Genomic DNA, 21,667 nt, shown 5'->3' with positions numbered 1-21,667 from the left:
GTTGACAGATTATTGTGGAAAACACGCTTCAAATGTAAGTTTGCTTAATCTGTGCTTTATACATGTTTCCTGGCTTTGGGGATTGTTCCGCACATGTTATTACACTGGTATCATGAGCCTTATGTATTCAAAGCATGAATTATCATGATTATTATAGTTTTTGCATCTGTCGAAAAATTTGGAATTTTTGTTGATTTTTCAGAATTTTTACGAATTATTGGATGAATAGCGTAATAATCAGGTCGGAAATCAAAAATGTTCGTTTGAGCGTTTTTTGAGCGTTTTTGTTAATTTTTCATTAAAAATTAAAAGTGTCGGACAGTAATTCAATTAAAAGGTCGACCTAAACTACTCGATATTGCTTGAAGTTTTGATACAATGTTGCTGGGTACATGCTTGATCTATGGTAAAAATTTCAGATTTTTCCGATAAGTATAAACCCTAATTTGGCCTTTCCCCAATTCGTAAAATTTGAAACACTAATTGAATTTTAATTAATTTTGGTTTAATAATTCGGTTAATTGGGAAAGGGGATATAATTTCATGGGTCAGTGGCTAATTTTAAAAATTACTGGATTAAAATTTTGAATGGTTTCATTAATTTTAATCGCACTTAAACCAAATTATTAAAAATCTGAAATTTAAATGTTAATGAACGATTTAAAGCTTCGGATTTTATTAATTAAAAGTTCAAACTTTAATGTTGATTCGTTTGTTCTTAAAAGTTTGAATAATGTTAGCCTTTGATTTAATATTTTACGAAATTGGATTGTCGTTGGAATTTATTAAATCGTTGAAAATCGTTGTTTTTCGAAAATAAAAAGCGTAACTTTTTGAAAAATAATATTAATGCAAGTTCGTGAAATTAAATTTAATTTTAATTGAGTTGGTCCGTATCACGAAGCAAAGGCACGAACACAAGTGTGGTGGACATATGGCTCGACGAGCCATATGGGCTACTATGCGATGGCCGAGCCGCAACGACAAGGGTAGCAGCAAGCGTGCTGTGTGCCTCGTGCGAGCTGGGCGAGGAAAGGGCAGGCGGTATGCTTGCGGGGGTGCGACGAAGCAAGGCGCGAGCCATGCGACGTCCAGCACACACGAAGGCACAACACGCAGCGCAGGGGCATCGATGGCTGCGGGCACGCGCGCGCGCGAGGGCCTGGGGGTGTGCGAGCCATGCTCGTGCGTCTCTTGGGCCGCACGCAAGGCATAGGGCTGTGCGCAAGCCTAGCCCAACTACATAATCAGACTTTTTTCGTTGAAAATTGTTTATTTCGTTGGGCTTTGTATATTTGCATTAATTTGGGCTAACGGGATATTTAATTTAATATTTTATTTGCTTGGGCCGGGCCGCGAGTTTTAATTTAATATTTGATAATTAATTATCCGGAATAATTATTGGTTTGAGTGGGAGCCACTAAATGAAATTAAAATGAAATAATTATTTTAATTATTTTCGTAGGTCGCATTATTTTAATTAAATTCAATTTTAATTAGAATAAAGTCTAAGGATTAATCGTTTGGAAATTGATTAATCTTTTAGGACGCGTTTATGTGAACGTGAATTTTAATTAATTCACGTAAATACTTGCATATTAATATGGGCCATTCGTTTTAGCACACGAATGGGTGAATGCATAGAATATATATTTTATGTAATGCAGGTACTCCAAGTGACTAGTATGACTAATTTAGGATAGTTAAATACGGTCTGCGTACCGTTCTATCGTTGAATGTAAAGTTTTAAATATGGTCTGCGTACCATGGAAATTTTGATGTAATTTTATTATTTTCAAGTATTTCTAAGTTTAGAACTTTAAGTTAGCATTTGAACGAAGATTCAAGACGATGCCAAGCTAACAAGGAGGTGATGAAGATTGGATGCTTCAAGACAAATGTTTTGGGCCATAATAGATCACCATTTATTTATGCAATTTGATATATATGTATATTATGCGTGAATGTATGAATGTATGTATGCTTTGCATGAATAGGTTGTTTCATATGACTCGATTAGATTAAGTTCACTAAATAATCGAACTAACATAGAAACAACTAGGTCCAAAGTAATATTGAGTTTAAAAATTGCCTTCCAAATCAAGCACTTACAAAAATCTAAGGATCTAAGATAGTAGGTTTACGCTAAAGCGAGGTGCTATTTTAGTTGACTTAGGTGGTAAGGCGTCCTAAAGGAGCACGTTGATTGTGGTTTCAACTCAAACAACAATGACATTATGTTGTGGCAATGGGATACATTATGGTATTAATTTATTAACCAAGAGTAATTTGGAGATTACTAGCAATAGGTTTTGCTTACCTAAAATCTTAAACTACTTAAGACATGCTAAAGCTGCTTAAGGATTTAGGACTTTTGGGGTCTTGGAATCGTTTCATTCTTTTTGGACCATGTTTTTGCTTTTTGCATGAATGAAATGTTTAATAGCTTTGATGATTGCGTGAATGCTTTTATTTCAAGTTATTAAAGTATGATAAGTGTTTTTCTTTGCTAGTTCATTTTGTAGAATCGTAAATCTTCAACTTTATTGCGTTCGGACAATAGAACTGCGATATTTCCTCGATCGATTGGTAACTATTTTAAGAGTGATTCTCAAAGAAAAGGAGAGTGAGAGCGTATCTTGAATGCTATTTTCTTATAGTGATCTTTATGGTTGTTTTCAAACTAAAATTTGAATGGTAGACCAATTGGACCTCATATATTCATAATACTAGGTAGTTTTGAAATAATGAAGTATTGAGTTAAAGACTCATGTATAACCAATGGTTAACAACCAATTTTCTTTTGATTCGATAATGAATTAGACTCATTGGATGTTGTCATTCAAAATGAACAAAAGAAAGGGACTTTGTAAGCGTAACAAAGTAAGAAGATCAAGCAAAGAGTAAAATCTTTAGGACTATAAGAAAACGTGCTAGAAAGGATAAGAAAGGGGAACATAAGAAATGAATTCAATATTCAATTTCTACCTAAAAGTTTATGTTAAAGAGAAACGACTTAGCAAATAAACTCCTATGGTATTAGATTACCGCTTGAGGTTCTAAACTCTTGTTAAGAACTCAAATTCCGGGAGCTAAGTCTGGTAATTGACTTACAAGTGGGAAATGAAGCAAAGTTGTGCTACATTAACTGTACGGTCATCATGTTTGTTTTAAAGTCCTTCTAAAGGATGGAACTTAATGGTATTATGTTCCATTAATCATCATAATCAATTTCTGTTTGGATAACGGAAAGACTCACATTCAAAATAAACAAAAACATTCGTTAAGTGTTTATTTGAATGAAATGGTCATTTAAGGGTTGAGTCATATGATTGATTAATAAACAAACGAATCTCTTCACAATCAAACTTCAGAAGGTTCAAATCAAACATTTTGATTTGTGTTCCACATATCTTTGGCAATGTCATACGACCATATCAACAAGTCAACATTCTATGATTCCATGGCTTGGATTTCTGAAAGTTGGTTAATTAAAGACACGTGGGTCTTGCTTGTTGAACATGACATAGAAATGGACTACTGTTAGAAGTTTCTAGACAATGAAGTTCATGGGCCAAAGATGGATTTTATGACCTACCTATTTCACAAGAATTTGAGAAAATATGGCTATATTCACTCAAAGTGAAATGTGTGAAATGCTTCAATGCAATTCACAAAAGGGTATAAAATCAACTTGGCAAGAATTTTGGAACATCTAGGCTGGGTCAAGGTGATGTTTGCATGAGCCAAGAAATATTATCTAGATTGTTTATATGGCATTATAACAATCGAAGCTCCATAAGAATATGGTATGTCCAAATGGAGAAATCGGAATCTATTTCGATTAACGATAATCACGACTATTTTCCTATATAGTTTCTAAATGATACTCTCAAGTGACTTTCACACTAAACAAAGTTGTCAAAGCTAAGGATACGATGTCATAAGGATTAAACTTCGATTTAGTACATCTTTTCAGTACATATATATCTAGGGTTGTCGAACCCAGTGGGAGTTAGTGTTTACTTCAAACAAACTCAAGGATAGATATATGTTTCTTTATGAGCGACTCATAGAAACAAAAGGTATTGATTCTACCACAAATCTGAGAACATATGGTTGTTGCTTAAGATAATGTCTTTTAAGAAACCATCATATTTCCAAAAAGGCAAGTGGGAGAAAAATGACCTCGAATGGACTTCGAGTCAAGCAACAAACAAATGTAGGATACTTAAGAGTCTTTGGAAAAGCTCCTTACTTAGAAGCCTTTGGAAGAGCTTCAGGAAGACTTTAGAAGTGCTCCTTACTTAGAAGCATTTGGAAGAGCTTCGGGAAGACTTTAGAAGTGCTTCAAGAGAATCCTAATACTCAAAGGACTTGAGTAATGTCTTTATAGACACTAACGTTTGATGTTCAATACCTAGGTAAATCGTATAAGGAATAGAATTCAACCAAGATAGATACATAGTTATCTTGAGGAATGAAAATTATGAAGACTTTGGAAAGTTCTTCAAGAACATACGACTTACAGGTTAGCAACGACGAATTAAAAATTCCCAAGTATGGTTTGAGGCCATCAGAAACATAAGTATGGTTCGAGGCCATACAAAATGGTTTGAGGCCATTTTATCCGAAATATTTTCATCTTAAAGAATCAAATCTATGATTTGGTTGATTTGCATAAAGGGTTCACTCCCATTAGTTGCAAACATGTTTTCTAAACATACAACGTTGATTTGCATAAAGGGTTTACTCCCATTGGTTGCAAACATGTTTTCAAAACATACAGAGATGATATTGTATACACATACAAAAGAAAAGCTAGATTGGTGGTTAAAGATTGTAAACAACTTCACGGAGTTGATAATGTTGAAATCTTTTTACCAATTCGGAATGCTTGAACTATTTTGGATAAATCTAGCTATCATTGCATATGGCAATATGGCAATTGGAAAACGAAACACCTTACTCAATTGGATTTGTAGAAAGGAATTGTGTACATCACACAATGTAAAAGTTTTGGATGCTGGATAAAAGATCAAGCTTAAGAAATCTCTTCGTAGATTAAAGCATGCAAGTGGGAATTGGACCATATTTGTCTAAAAGGCTATTGAGCAATCATACCTTTATGAAAATATGGATCATCTTATAGATAAGGAGTTTAGTGGGAGCAAGGTCAAGTTTATTGGTTCTATATATGAGATACATATCTCTCTATTGAAAATGACATTCAAATGGTTAGATTTGAAAGTATTTGTCAATATTAGAACCATGGCGAAACTTAGAACATACTGGGTTAAAGATCAATTGGATAGGATCTAAAGTGTTGTTTGGATTCTGTAAAAGTAATTACTAAATCAAACACAATGGAGAGACTCAAAAGAGACTCTCAACCCATATGAGTAAGTCTAAGTTATGAATGCTTTAACTAAGTATAAAGCTAGGCTGTTATCACTAGAGTTAAGCATGAAGGACCTTGAAGAGGTGCCTTCACCTTATATCACATGGCAATGCCAAGATTTTAGCAAGATTCAGTATCTCTTGAAACAGAATGAAGCTAAAAATTACATGGATGGATTTTAAAATGCGAATATTTTTTGCATTACAATCAATCATGTATATTGTGATATATAGATCGCTAAGATAACTCGTGAACATTGGATCGTGACGAGTTTATACCTATCTCTATTGATCTGGATCAAAGATCATTGGAACAGTATCAAGAATATCCAATACATTTGGATATGTAGGATGAGCACTTGATAAGAGGAAGTGAAGATAACTAAAGTTTTGATGCTACATGCATTTGCCTAAGCAAAAGTTGAATCTTGTTGTTAGGCAAACCACGAACAAACACGGGAAATTAGGTGTCGTGATTAAAAGGTGGTTACATAGGTGAATGCATGGGAAACTGAATCAATCATTAGTTTCCAAGTTCTCAGTTGAAAGATGTATCTCCCACATCTATGTGAACTGGTTGGAGCATTCCAAAAGGAAGCATCATTTGAAATTCTACATAATTAAAATGAATTCATTGTTGCCTAAGAAGCAACGAAAGGGAATTGTTTTTAGTGGGAGTTCTTCAATGAACTCAGGTTGATCACAAGTCTGCTACCTGGATGATTTTCTAGTTTAGATATGATTATCATTGTAAACAGCAACGAAAGACTAGATCATTCTAGAAACATATTCAAAGATCTTTTCATCTTACATCGAAAGGCTTTCGATAGAAAAGATGCTAAGGATAGCAAAGTATGATAAACTAAACCTCTGCATTGAATGATACACAACATTCATATGCAGATATGGAATCAAGTTTGAGTTCCATGAATGTTTTAAGTATTGGGTGAAAGGCCTATATCTGAAAAACATTAAATGCTTGATTTTGGGTTAGAGGCCCACAAATTGGTAAGCATCTGGTTTAAACATTTATCATTTATGAAATTATATTTCATAGTTCATTTAATCTTGGTTTAGTATTAAATGATAAGTCCATGTGATTCAAATCATTCAAATGGGATGTCAAGATGGATTTTTCGACAAAGAAACACCCATAAGTGAACTTGAATATTGAAGTCACAAAGGATCCCTAATCTAGGTCATTGAAAGGTGGACGACCAATGACTAATGAAGATTAGATTGCAAGTAGATTACTTGGTTCTGTTTCTTGAACTAGAGTGACTGGATGTCAGAATCTTTTGCATAGATACTTATTGGATCTTGTATCGGATTGACCATGAGAATGCTTTAAGAGATTAAAGTCATGTCATAGGTAGTTCTCATTAATGGTGATTAGAAACCGTTCCTCAGAACATGAGCGATTATGTCTGCTCGTTTGAGAATTAGTTCGCTTTGATACTAGCTAAACGTCGCACCGTAAAAGGAGGCTATAAAAGCAGTTATTGGGCGTACTATGAATCAAAGTGAGTGTTCATAGATTGCAAGAATGGATTGTCCTCCTATCTTTGATAGGATATGGTGTTTGTTGTGTAACAAGGCCTCTCGGAGAGTTAGACACTGTAAAATGCATGGCCGTGCTCAGAATGGTTAGGCTTAACCTTCTGCAAAATTTTGACAGTTGAACTCTGTAATCCGAGAAACACTTCTGGACCTAATAAGGATGGCTTGGATCTTACCTTATGTTCAGTAAGTAACACTAAGTGACAAAGGAATGTGGATGCACACTTGTCTGAATGACAAGTGGGAGATTGAAGGAAATATGTCCTTCACCCAAGGTGCATTAAGTCTAATACCAAGGTTCAGATTAATTGCGAACAATTAATTCAGTGAGATCAAGTGATCGGAACAGCTAGCTGGAGCAATGCTTCCGATCAGTGAGTTCTAATGGATATTGAACTCACAACTTACTCTTGACTGAACCTACAAGGTCACACCAATGACACGTAACAGATCACCGGATTAAATGAATCGGAAATTCATTTAATAGCTTTTCGGGAATTAGTTGGAAACTTATTATACGATATGACCTTTGTCGAAATCGTATATCGTATCCCGAATATTCGTAAGCTGGGTGACACGAATAAATCGTATCGTACGACGGTGATTCGTCGTATACGAAACGATAAATAATATATCGGAAATATATTAAATCGCGAATACGAAGGGCATCAGAGTTGCCGGCCCGTCGAGCCAAGCACGTAAGCGTGCAAGGCCCAACGAGCCAGCAAGCTCGCGAGCAAAGGCGAGCAAGGCCAGACCATTGGGCGCGAGCATGCAACAGCACGCAACAGCGCACAGCAGTGACGAGCGAGCAAGGCCCACGGCCCAGCTGCTCGGTGCGCGCGCTGTGGGCTTCGGCCTGCAGTGTGTCGCTGGGGGCGGGCGTGCGGTCCGTGTGACTTGGCGTGCAAGGCTTGCTAGCCGGCCTTGCCTCTTGGCTTGGTCGGTTAGTAAGGTTATGTAAATAACCTTACAACCTAATTTCCAACTTAGCACAATTCATATTACTCAAACCCTAGAGACACAGAGAACCCTAATTCTCTCTGTGCCTCCAAAGTGAGTTCTTCCCAAAAGCAAAGTATCTTGATCAATTGTCTAAGCTACGATTATCAAGACGGATCTGATCGTGTCGGTGAACCAAGTAGAGGAACGACAAGTGGAGTTCTTTGTTCGTGTTCGTTGACAGATTATTGTGGAAAACACGCTTCGAATGTAAGTTTGCTTAATCTGTGCTTTATACATGTTTCCTGGCTTTGGGGATTGTTCCGCACATGTTATTATGTTTAACTGTATTCCCCTACAGTGTGTGGACTACACGAATTTAAACAAGTCCTACCCAAAAGACAGCTTTCCTCTGCCCAAGATAGACCGGTTGGTAGACTCGACGGCTGGTAATGCCATGATGTCCTTCATGGATGCCTATTCTGGTTTTCACCAAATTCCTTTATGGCCAGATGATCAGGATAAAACATCATTTTTTACTGAGCAAGGCTTGTACTGTTACAAAGTGATGCCGTTTGGCTTAAAGATTGCGCCGGCCACATTTCAGCGTTTAGTCAACACCGTCTTCTCTAATCAGTTGGGACGGAACATTGAGGCCTACATTGATGATATGATAGTAAAAAGCAAGCAACGTGAAGAACACCTGGCTGATCTGAGAGAAACTTTTGAGACACTCCGATCCGAAGAAATGTGTCTTTAGAGTGACGGCTGGAAATTTCTTGGGATTCCTAATTGATGAAAGGGGAATTGAGGCCAACCCTGACAAAGTACAAGCAGTGATAGATATGACGTCTCCAAAATCTGTAAAGGAGGTCCAACGTCTAACTGGATGCCTAGAAGCCTTGGGACGATTCTTATCAAGAGCAGGTGATAAGTGTCATTATTTCTTTGGCACAATCAAGATATAAAGCAGGTTTGAATGGACTGAATCGGCAGAAATTGCCTTCGTCAAATTAAAGGAACACCTACACACCTTACCACGACTTGTCAGTCCCCTTCAAGGAGAAACTTTGTATGTATACTTGGCCATCTCCGAGTGGTCCTTGAGCGTTGTGCTGTTGACAGAAAGAGAAGCAGTGCAAGTCCCCGTCTATTTTGTGTGCCACGTCCTGCAGATAACCGAATTGAGATACCCTCCAATTGAGAAATTTGCACTTGCACTTTTTATGGCAAGCAAGAAGCTGCGTCCTTACTTTCTGGCACACAAACTGGTGGTATACACAGATTAACCTTGAAACAGCCGCTCACTAAACTAGACGCCGCTGGGCGAATGCTCAAATGGGCAATTGAGTGGAATGCATTTGATATTTCGTATGAACCTCGAAAGGCTATCAAGGGGAAAGCATTAGCCGATTTCATTGCAGAAATGACGAGGCCAACTTTTGAAAAGAATGTGGCAACACGCTGGACGGTACATGTAGATGGGTCGTCCACCCAGAACGGATGCGGAGCCGGCATAATATGCCAATCTCCTGAAGGAGATAAGTACGAGTACGCCATGATATTCAACTTCCAAACATAAGGCTGAATACGAGGCTCTGCTAGCCGGCATAAAAATGTGCAAAGCTGCCGGAGCCCAAGAAATACTGGCCTTGTCTGACTCACAACTCATTGTAAGTCAAGTAAATGGAGACTATGAGGCAAGAGACCCCAACATGATTAAATACATGCAAGCTATGCGTCAAGAAATAGAACATTTAAAGAGTTTTGAGGCTAAGCAGATTCCCATAACAGAGAACAATCAGGCCGATGCCCTGTCTAAGCTATCTAGCTCAGCTTCCTGTGATACTCCACGTCGTGTGTTTTGGGAAGTGAAAGAAAAACGAAGCATCGAACAAGAGTTATGTGCTCCTGTGGTAGCAATTCTTGACCAGTCGTCAACTTGGATGGACCCTATCATTGCATACAAAGTAGACGGCTCACTTCCAGACGACTCAAGTCTAGCCGCCAAAATTCAGAAGAAAAGTTCGTGGTTTGAATGGTGGAATGGAGTTTTGTACAAGAAGTCATTTTCCAGACCCCTTCTGTGGTGTGTCAGTCTTGAGAAAGGGAAGGAAATTCTGGACGACCTACATCAGGGATTATGTAGCTCCCATATCGGAGTACGAGCTTTAGCTGAAAAAGCCCTACGAACTGGTTATTACTGGCCCACTCTGAGAGAAGACGCCTTGTCCATGGTGCAGAAGTGTGACAAGTGCCAACGATTTGCTCATCTCATTCACAGGCCGGCTCACCCTCTCACCCCTATTCTGAGCCCCATTCCGTTTTCCAAGTGGGGGATGGACCTGTTAGGACCATATACAACAGCCCCTGGAGGCCGGCGCTACGTGATTGTAGCCGTCGACTACTTCACCAAGTGGGTAGAAGCAGAAGCACTCAAGAATATAAGAACTAGTGATGTAAGGGCGTTTATTTGGAAAAATATTATGACTCGCTTCGGAATACCACAAGCTATCGTCTTTGATAATGGGCCTCAGTTTGAGACGCCTAAGCTGGAGGAATGGTTAGCAGACCACGGCATACATAGCTGCTTTGCTTCTGTAGGACGACCCCAAGCCAATGGCCAGGTCGAAGCATTCAACAAGATAATCTCTGAGGGGACTAAAAAGAAACTGGACGAAGCTAAGGGTCTCTGGGCCGATGAGCTGCCAAATGTCTTATGGTCAATCCGCACCACGGCTAAGAACTCCACCGGCGAAACCCCATTCTTACTAGCCTATGGTGCCGAGGCCGTACTCCCTATAGAAATGTGTGAACCTACGCTGAGGGTCATGCTATATGACGAGAATGCCAATTGGGAAATGATGAAATTGTCCTTGGACTTTTTGCCCGAAGCTAGAGGAAATGTGGCATTAAGGCAACAGTTGTACAAGATAAGGATGGCGAGGGAGTACAATAAGAAAGTCTCTAAAAGAGTGCTTAAGGTAAGAGACTTTATTCTCCGAAAGATGGAGTCTGTGGGACGAGCCAATGAGCAGGGCAAGTTGACGCCCACTTGGGAAGGACCCTATGAGATCTATGATAAAGTCAGGGATGGAACCTATCGCATTGAAGACATGCAAGGCCGACCTATTCTGCGCACCTGGAATGCAGACAATCTCAAGAAATATTTTTTCTAAGATGTATTTTGATCTCATCTTTCATTGAAGAATCTGTTGCCTAGAGAATGACATCTAACGGTCCTGATAGGGTAGTAATCTCTCTTGTAACCGGCTAAATTTGCCTTACAAAGTTATAAATAATACTACTCGTTTCGTACTATTTATTACTCGCACGTCGAATACTAATTTGTCTAACATATGCATGCAAAAAGCCTAATCGAATAAAGGCCTAAGAAGTGGCCCAGATTAGCAACATTTCCAAGCCTAATTGATTGAAGCCTAAGAAGTGGCCCAGATTAGCACAAGTATAGGCTGATCACCTATCAAACTTATGGAAACCGTTCTCTTAAAACGAACGTTTGTTTCCAAAGCATATAGGACAACTCCTATATGCCGCGGCATAAACCATGCCGCTACTATTTTAAGACGGGGTCAAACCCCCAAAACAACCATCGTTTTCTTAAAACGGATCATTATTTTTCCAAGGCACATAGGACTACTACTATATGCCGCGGCATAAAACATGCCGCTACCATTTTTAAGACGGGGGCAAACCCCCAAAACAACCATCGTTTTCTTAAAACGAACGTTTATTTTTCCATGGCACATAGGATCACACCTATATGCCACGGCATAAAACATGCCGCTACCATTTTTAAGACGGGGGCAAACCCCCAAAACAACCATCGTTTTCTTAAAACGAACGTTTATTTCCATGGCACATAGGACTACTCCTATATGCCGCGGCATAAAACATGTCGCGGCATAAAACATGCCGCTACCATTTTTAAGACGGGGGCAAACCCCCAAAACAACCATCGTTTTCTTAAAACGAACGTTTGTTTTTCCAAGGCACATAGGATCACACCTATATGCCGCGGCATAAAACATGTAGCTACCATTTTTAAGACGGGGGCAAACTGAAGGAAATAATGCCCTTGTTCCAAGTATGCATTTAATGTTAAGTCTAATAAATGCGGTTCAGTATTAATTAACAAGTTAATAATTCAGTGAGATCAAGTGAGCTGAATGCCTAGCTAGAGGCCGCTTCAGTTCAAGTGGAATTAATGATATTAATCCACAGCTTACTCTTGACTGAACCCGTAGGGTCACACAAATAGTACGTAAACGGATCAAGTATTTAATGGCATTAAATACTCCATCAATGGATATTCGGAATCGACGGATCTTGGTTTCAGTGGGAGCTGAGATCGTCAAAAGCAAGAAATGAATACTCCGGAAACGATGATATTGCCGGAAAAAGAAATATGGATCGTATCGGAAATATAAATATTATCCAAGTCGTAGATGTTGCCGGAAACGGAAACATGGTACGCATCGGAAAATATTATCGGAAATGGAAATATTGCCGGAATCGGAAATATTCCCGGAAACGGAAATATTGTCAGAATCGGAAATATTATAGAAATCGAAAAATAATTCCGGAAACGGAAATATTAAATATTTGTTCGAAACGGAAATTAATTCCGGAATCGGAAATATTAAATATTGTTCGTATCGGAAATGAATTCCGGAATCGGGAATTTAATCGGAAAGCGTATCGTACGAATTAGCATCGGACGAGGCTTGCTAGACGAAGGCCCAGCACGAAGCCAGGCCATCGCCCAGCAAGCCAACGCATCCAATAACACGCCAAGCCTCGACCAGGCCCAGCGCAAGGCCAGGCCCAGCCAAGCCTTGGTGCGCGCGAGCTCAGCGATGGGCTGCGAGCAAGTCGGCCTCAGCGCTGTGCGCTGTGCGTGGGCCGCAAGGCTTGCGCATGGGCGTGCGGTGCTTGTGCGCTGCTCGTGTGCGTGTTACACGAATCCTAAAGCTATCGGGATTCGTCATATGATTAAATCCTAATCCTAATAGATAAAGTTTATTTAATAGAGTCCTAGCAGGATTCTAATTAAACTAAATTAGTATTCTAATAGGATTATAAGTCCTTTTCCATAACTCTATAAATAGGTGCCTAGGGTCACAAATTTATACACAGCATTGAAGTATTCAAAGGTAAGATTTTGAAGCAAAAATCAGCCAAACACTTGCAACCATTTTAGCCGAAAATTCCTAGGACCCTTAAGGGCAATTCTAGTTGATCAAGCTTAAGGCGGATCCGGGCGTGGTGTGGACTATCTACGGAGGGACGACACTTGGAGTCTTAAAGACTTGTTCTTGTTCGGTTCGGGCGCAGCAAGGGAAGGCACGCTACAAAGTGTATGCATCTAAATTATGCTATATGATTATGTGTAAATAATATGTTTCCTGGCATTAAGGTTTTTCGCATGATTTATGTTTTGTCATATGTATCATAACCTAACAATGGTGTCACGAGCCTCTTATTATTTTCATAATCTAAATTGCATAACATGGTTAAATTTTACAAATTTGCAAGAAATTAAAAGGGGTGATTAATTTTCGTAATTGTTAATTAATTGCAAATTGCGTTTATTTAATTATATGTATGCAGTTTTTCGGCAGTTTCTTCGTTACTCAACCAAATCGAGTGATTTTTGTGTCAATTCCGCATGTAAAAGGCATTCTAAAATTTTGACAATAATAAAAATTTTCGGCCGAACCCAAAATTCCCAAATTCGAAGCCTAACTATGACTTTTCGGAGGTTTTAGTTTTTCGAACGCAAAAGTTTGTAAATTTAAGATGTTAAATTGAATATTTGCGATTCTTGTTGATAAATCTTGAATTTTTGATTGACCTACAGTATATGTTTAACAAGTTTGAATGCCTAGGCTTGTTAATTATATAACCTAATTTGTAATTATGATTAATTTGTTGAAATTCGAATAAATTTAGAATTGATTTGATTTTCATAATTAATTAATAATTTAATTAGGTACCCATGATTAAAAACCACCATAAAAATTGTGAATTTGTGATAAATTTTAAATTTTTATGACCTAGATTTGAATCCATGTTAATCGGAAATTAATTGATTAATACATTTTCGATTTTTCGCACTAAAATTATGAAATTAATATGATTTATTAATTTGTCATAGATTTTAAATTAAAAAATTTTAATTTTATGAATTCGCTCATGAAAGTTGCACGCACAAAGCAAAGGAAGCTACGTGTTACCCTTAAGGGGTGTTGTATAGTGCGGGCACGCGACGACGAGCAAGGGACCTTGTCGCCCGTGCGGTACGAATGCAGCGAGCAACAAGTCATGGCACGCGCGCGAGGCGAGGAGCCTGGGCGTGTGTGCTGTGTTGATGGGCGGTGGGCGAAGGGGAGTGGCACGAGGTCGAGGCGCGCGCGCGGGAGAGCGCAAGCTGGGTCGCCCAGCGAGCACTACTCCGCGCACGAACGAGCGCTGCCTCGCCACGAGGGACTGCTCGCGCCTAGTGAGCGATGCATCCCTTCGAGAGCTGCTGCGATGCATGCGGGCGAGCAGGATGCGCGCAAGTGTGGCTTGGCTTGCTGCGTTTGCCCGTGGCTGCTGCTGCGTTGTGCCATGGGCCGTGTGATCGGTCGTGCACTCGATGGGGCTTGGGCGCAAGCCCAAGTGCTCGTCGTGTTACGATTGAGTCGTTTTGAATTTTAATTTGAATTTTCAGTTCAGAAATAATTATAATTAATTTTCAAATTAATAATTTAAATTGTTTTCTTGGATTTTAATTTTGAATATTATAATTATTATAAATTTTTATTTATACTAATTATTTTACTAAAATTAAAAACCTTGAATTAATTTAAATTCATTTAAATCAACTGAAAATAAATTAAATTATATAAGTGGATTCAATTATAAATTTATATGATCTTTAAATTTTAATTAAATTTGTATGTTTCCGGTTAGACTAGAAATACATTTTTATGTTTAAAATTAGTAAAGCATATAAAGTTATTGGTTTAAGTGGGAGCATTTTTAGTCATAAACTCTTGATTAGGTCTACAAATCCTTTAAGGTTAAACAACTTGATTAGAATTAATAAGGACTGAATAATTGGTAGATTATTGGTGCCCTTGATTAATTGCTGAAAATATTTATGTGATGCATGACAATGTGTTTTACTAACCAGCTATGTGGGCCATTCATGATAATGAATGGGTGAATGGTATATATTGTATATGTACTGTTTTGCAGGTTATGAAGTGACTAGTATGGCCCAAATAGGATAGAAAATATGGTATGCGTACCATTAATTTGAATGTAATTGGTCTAATGCACCAAAGTTTGTTTTTCAATTCAAATATGGTATGCGTACCATCAAATAGTTGTAATTAGTTTAATTATAGGTTATCCTATTTGAAGAAAATGGCGCCTCCCATGGTGAAATTCAAGACGGAGTTTCCAATCCATTTTCAAGACGGACTTTGAAGTTGAAGCTTCAAGATGAAGTCGGGCCATACTAGATCACATTTATCTTATGCATGCTTTAAGTTATTTATTGCTTTTAAATATGTCTTAAATATGCATGAGATTGTGGCTTGATTATGTTGCATGATTAAGGATTTTAGTTCACTTAAAATCTAACCAACATAGTAATAGCCTTAAGTTCCAAAGTTTAAAAATTGAGTTAAAAGGTGCCATGCCAAAATAACACTTACTTGGATAACCTTTACATCAATCTAGTAATAGTTTTACGCTCAGCGAGGTGTTACTTATTGATCCTAAAGGGGTAAGGTACACAAATAATTGTGAGTACATGTTAGTTTTGGTTAAACTCAACGATATAAGTAAGGAGTCCTTTTATGTCGTGGCAAAATCGATAGGTTTACCTAATAAGTTCTTAGACGTACCTATCAACCAAGAGTAGTTTCTAGACTATTAGCAAAAGACTTTTGCTTACCTAAAATATTCTAGAATTGAGTCAAAATACATAATGTGCTTAATTCTTCAATGATTTAAGGGTCTTGGAATCATTTTATTCACACCTGCCGGAACAATAAATTCGAATAAAATGCTAATGACTTGTTTAAATTGCATGATTGCTTTAATTTTCAAGTTATTACTCATGATAAATGTTTAGACTTTGCATGCTTCAATGTATGTTTTAATTATTGTTTATAATTAAATATCTTGCACTGCAGTAAATCCTTTTAGAAAGGTAACTGTAAATTTCCTCGATTGGTAGTGAATCCAAGAACGATTCACGGAAATGAGAGAAAATGAGCAATTTAAAATTTTAGCGACTTTTATGGTTGTTTTCGAATATCAAAGTCGAATGGCGAACCGATTGGTGCTTGTGAATTCAAAATACAATGTAGTTTTGAGATCATAAAGCATTGAGTTTAAACGCTCAGCTTTACCAATGGTTAACAACCTAAAATGTTTTTCCATTTAATTCTCGAATGAGTCTAATCACTAGACATTCGAATAGATCGATGCTTAGAGAACTTTAGAAGCTTCTGGTAAGATCATCTAGTTGAAACTTAATATTCAACATAAAATGGTAAGAACCTTGTTGGAGAGACATTGGACATGTCTAACAAAGTATAAAAGTCAACACTAGAGAATTCAATTCTTAAGACTATAAGAAAGGGTACAAGAAATAGGAAAATAAGGAACAAATGAAAGGAATTGACGATTCCTTTTCTACCTATAAGTTTATGTTTAAAAAGAAGTGACCTAGCAATAAAATTCCCTAGTATCATATACCGTTTGAGGTTCTTACTTCGGTAATAACTCAAATAATGGAAGCTAGGCTACACTAATGGCCTACAAGTGGGAAATGAAGCATGGCAATGCTACATTAGTTGTAGGGTCATGTGGTTTGTTTTAAGTCCTTTCAAAGGCTGGAACTTAATGGCTATTTTGTTCCATAATCAGCATACCTAAATTTCTGCTTCAAACACAGAAAGACTCACATTCAGAAGAACGAAAACAATGCTTGTTTGTTTGTTATTTGAAGAAATGGTCATTTACAGGTTGAGTCAATATGCTTGATTAAAAACAAACAACTCTTTAACAATAAGAACTTTACTAGGTTCAAATCAATCTCTTGATTTGAGTTCCACTAATCTTTGGCATTGTTGCTTAGACCGTATCAACAAGTTAACATTCAAAAGCTCTATTTTGATGGACTTTTTGAAAGGTGATTGATTTCTAGATCAATTTAAGACAAGCAAGTCTTACTTGTTGAAAGTAACAAAAGATAAGAACTATTGTTAGAACGCCTAGAAAATAGAATTCAAAGTTAAAGAAAGGTTTTATGACTTTATTATTTCACACAGATTTGAGTGAATATAGGTTTATTTACTCAAAGTGATATAAGTTTGAATCTGTTTGGGTAGTTCAAAGATTCAGAAGTATAAAATCCACTTAGCAAGAAATCATAAAGATCTAGGTTAGATCATGTTGATGATTACTTAAGTCAAGAATGATCATCAATGATTGTGTGTAGTAAAATTCACAATCTAGCTCCATAAGATATGGCATATCTAAGTTGGAATGATCGAAGTCGATTAGTACTTGATTCGATTAATGATGGATCATAAAGACTTTTCCTATAATTTCTAAAACAAAATGCTCAACTACCACCAAACTAAACCAAAATTCGTCAGCTATTGAAAAGTAATTTCAGAATATCTTTTCATCATATATCTAAAGAGTTCCTAAACTCAGTGGGAGCTTAGTGTTTGTTATTCAACAAACTAAGGCCCAAGTATTGTAGACACCTACTTTTTTCCCCATTCCCGAAAGGGAAGGTTCGATGATGAAAACATAAATCTCCACTTGACAACGCATCTCCTATAAAATAACGAATCTCAATTCCCCTTTTCATTTCACCTGAAACCTGCTATTTATAGAAACCTGCTATTTATAGAAACCTGCTAAAAATAGTAACTGCCATAATGGGTAGTTGTTAAAAGTGGCAAGTCATAAAAGATAGACACCTGTCAGAATTAGGTGTTGCACTCCAACATAAATCCTACATGAGATAGAGATTATGAGAGAATCCTATTCCTAATATGATTCGAAAATAAGAGTCACGTATTAATTAAAATCATAACGAGCCTAGAGTTCGTAAGGAGCCCAGACGCATTCCGTCATGAAATTGTTCACGCTGCGAAATTGTTCACGCGTTCTGTCGCAATCGATCCATAAATCGAACAGAACGTATCCTGTCCCATAATTTGAGATTCGTTAAATAAAAAGGAGAAATAGCAAAGTCAAAGTGGTTAGTTTTCTGAGAACCGTGACGCACCTCTCAAGGGTGCGTCGTAACGTGTCCCTCTTCGATGATTTAATTGCTTTCCTCGCCCTTTTCATGAACTGTTAAACTAACTAAATCTGATTGTTCTATCACGCCTAATAAATATAATATTTTTGGGAAATTGGATTATCATGCTAGGTCCCTTAATGCAATGTAAATCAAATAATCGCAATTGAACTAGTATTATATGTTGCATATTGCTAAAATCAACTCAGATTAGTTTAATAGTTAACGCATGTCCCTTCAATTATTTATGCTGAGCTAGTAAGGATATCCTGCCTCTGGAGTTATCGACGAGCAAGTACTCCTCTCGGTAGTTACAGTCCCCCGAACCCTCAATCTCTACCTTGCGGGTGTATGTTGAGAGATCCCCACACCGGGGATCACAAGGGAACCTACGACCGTCGTGGTCAAACATAATTGCACTCCCTTTATGTCACGATAACTTGGTTTTGTCAGTTTTTCTCATTGTTGTTAAAAACTGAATGGCGACTCCTATATTACTAGTCAATTGGGTGTAAACTCATAGGAAATCCAATTACACTTGATTGAATAAAAAGAATCGTCACACCCACGAGGGACGAGGTCACGCATTAGCCTCGTGCTTTTTGACCCCCTCACAGTGGCGACTCCACTGGGGATAGTGAAGGAAATACTCGTGCTTGTAGGTAATCAAAATAGCCGAAGGGTGAAACGATCCTACCCCGCGTTTATTTCCCCATCAAGTTGGGACGACCTGAAAATCAGCATATTAATGTGAACGGGCAGAACCGCATAACGAATCTCGGCTCCCTCGGGAGTTGGGACTAAGGATACCTTTTTTCGCCAATAGGGGGTGCATACGCCGCGCATGTTGCCCACTCGGTACTTGTGCAGGTAGTACACCTATCCCGAACTCAATCGCTCGCTCATTAGGTCCCTCTCGCCTGCATGCCCCCTTGGCTTGCACTTGCGGGTTGGCCTCTTGGGCGAAATTCGTCTGTTGAAGACACTACCTCGACCGGGGCATGTGTTGGATCTATGATAGAAGCGGTACCAAGCCAGGCGCAAATACTACCCATAGAAGCCTATCATAAACTACGTGACATATTTAATTTTCAAATCCATGTCTGTAATGTAGTTATGTGTAGCGAACTATGTGACTATGTTATGATTGTGCGTACGAATAATGCTAGACAAATAATGCTAGAAAACCAACGACCTTAAAAATTGCCCAAACATTCATGGACCGGTTGGCCAAAGAGTTATACCAAAATACGTGTTCCGCAAGCCCGAACGATCGCCACAAAAATAAGCGACGCTCGGGATAGCCGTAACGAATCCCACAAACGCTGCACAACGCGTAAAGGACGTTATTAGGCAAGCACGCAAAATCAAAGTCGCATAAACAAAAGTAGACGCAAACAGAAAACGAGAACCAGCCAGGGACGCATTTTCAACGCCCCTGGCTGGGCGCCAAAATTTCTCACGCCCACTGCTGGGCGCTGAAGTTGTTGCCTGGCCTTTTTGGTCAGGCACAGCAGCCTCGGTACCCGCGCAAAAAAAACATGTAGCAAAAAAAAACACACTTTTCGTAAAAATTGCTGCAAGGGCGTATGGAAAGGCACTCGATTCTAAAAGCGACTAAAAAATAAAAATAAATAACTCTTTGTGTCGTTGTTAGGCCTCCTACGACGACGATGCTCGGCACCAAAACCGAGCATGCTAATTAAACGACCTTGAATGTCACATGGGCGAAGTATTCAAAAAAATAAATGTTCGAATAAAGTCTTCAAGAAAAAAAAAATGTTCAAACAAAAAAAATAAATCCGGGTCTAGACTAGGCTATGCCAAAGTACAATCTAAATCCTAAGTCTTAATTGTCTTATCCATAGAATCGGTCCTAATGCTTGGTGTCGTTCTGCAAGTTAAAAGGTTAAACCATATTGAGTCTCCCCTCCTAACATTTAAATCAATAAGCACCCATATGTAATTGTCATCCCTTGCTAAGAATCCACGGCCTCAATACTCTCTCTCACCAATAAAAGAATATATTATAGTATTTGCAAAATGGAAACAGTCACATTCTGAAAATCATTCCTCCATAGTCGCACAACCCCCAAAGTGAACCTAAGGTATCAATACCATTGGCAAAAAATTATTAATGGCCTCAAGGCTTATGATCACATTGGGTCACGACTATCATAGTCCTCTCAAGCCACTCGCTCCATTAAATACCCCTAAGTACGGACTAAAAGATTTTCCATGAATACAACATGACGAACCATGAAAATACCCAAATCGGCATGCCATAAGGCCACCATCGGGGTAAAGCAATACACACTAAGAGAGAAGCCGCACTAATGATTCTAGTCTTGCAAAAATAAAAATTCGATCTCCCCAATTAACTACCTTGCCAACGTTAAGCAAAATGGCGCATAACAAATGAACACCCAAGGGTTAAAATCTAAAGTGTCAACCAATGGAAGTTATGGTCCAATTAGCCTAAGTCTGAGAGTCGCTTGGTCAAGTGTTATAGGCTTACGCCACGTCATTATTTTGAGTCTAGGCCACCTCCTTGTATTCATACACGGGTTATAATCAGAAAGATTAATGAAAGTTTGAGTCTAAATCACAACTTCCAATTAAATCCCGTAGAACCGGAATCTGAAAAGAAACAAAAAATTATTTTCGATGTAATTCTTTCGTTAAATTTCAATAAGGTAAAAACAACATTTTGAATCTACGCTATTTGCACATTTCAAAGAAACGACTAAATACGCTTGCAAAGTAAGACAAAATTAAGGGTCCACCCTAGGCCAACTAAAATTAAAGGTCCACCCTAGGCCTACTAAAATTAAAGGTCCACTATAGGCCTATCAAACGAGGCTCACTCAGTCTCGCCTCGTGACTCAGAGACCACAACCATCTACCTTTTAGCCCAAACAAAAATTGATTGAAGGATTTATGTTGGGGAGAAATCCCAAGCAAAAAGAAAAAAAAAAGAGAAAGAGAAAAGGGAGAGCGAAAAGAGCCATGAAATACTTAGCCCGTACCTCCTAAAGTGCAAAATCTACCCAAGTAAACGAATGAAAAGAATTAAGTCAACCAATCCAAATCATAAAATTCTACGATGTCTACCCTTTCCAATCCTTATGCTCTTAGACGCCTTCGCTCTGGGGTCCCTGTTCAGCTCATTTAACCCATCCATGTTCTCATTGCCATAACCCAAGAAACCATTACCTCAACTCTTGTTTTTGAACTTGTTATCAACCGCAAACCACGCACGACCATTGACACGTGCGTCATGCCCATCATTTCCAAAGTCCAAACCTGCTCTTACACCACCATTAGCATAATGACCATATAACTTGTTTGGATACGTCCAGTTGATATACCCTTGAGCCGTCGCTATGCTACTCATTGGCCTTGATTGATGTAAAC

General features: G+C 38.2%; 1 protein-coding gene across 1 annotated transcript; it reads left to right on the top strand.

The window, feature by feature from the left end:
• The first annotated feature begins 9,518 nt into the window (after positions 1-9,518).
• Positions 9,519-11,081, top strand: LOC130471391 (uncharacterized). Its single transcript, XM_056841472.1, has 2 exons — positions 9,519-10,590; positions 10,678-11,081. The coding sequence occupies exons 1-2, from the start codon at positions 9,519-9,521 to the stop codon at positions 11,079-11,081; spliced, it is 1,476 nt and encodes a 491-aa protein (XP_056697450.1).
• The last annotated feature ends 10,586 nt before the right edge of the window (positions 11,082-21,667 follow it).

The sequence above is a fragment of the Spinacia oleracea genome, chromosome 4 (genome assembly GCF_020520425.1).
Source record: "Spinacia oleracea cultivar Varoflay chromosome 4, BTI_SOV_V1, whole genome shotgun sequence".
Lineage (NCBI taxonomy): Eukaryota > Viridiplantae > Streptophyta > Magnoliopsida > Caryophyllales > Amaranthaceae > Spinacia > Spinacia oleracea.
This window is presented reverse-complemented; position numbering and strand designations above follow the sequence as displayed.

Bases quoted from the DNA above. Each gene is read 5' to 3' on its own strand.
- LOC130471391 (XM_056841472.1), top strand. From the start codon at position 9,519: ATGTGCAAAGCTGCCGGAGCCCAAGAAATACTGGCCTTGTCTGACTCA. The intron at 10,591-10,677 runs GTCTCTGGGCCG...CATTCTTACTAG, and splicing joins GAAACTGGACGAAGCTAAGG to CCTATGGTGCCGAGGCCGTA.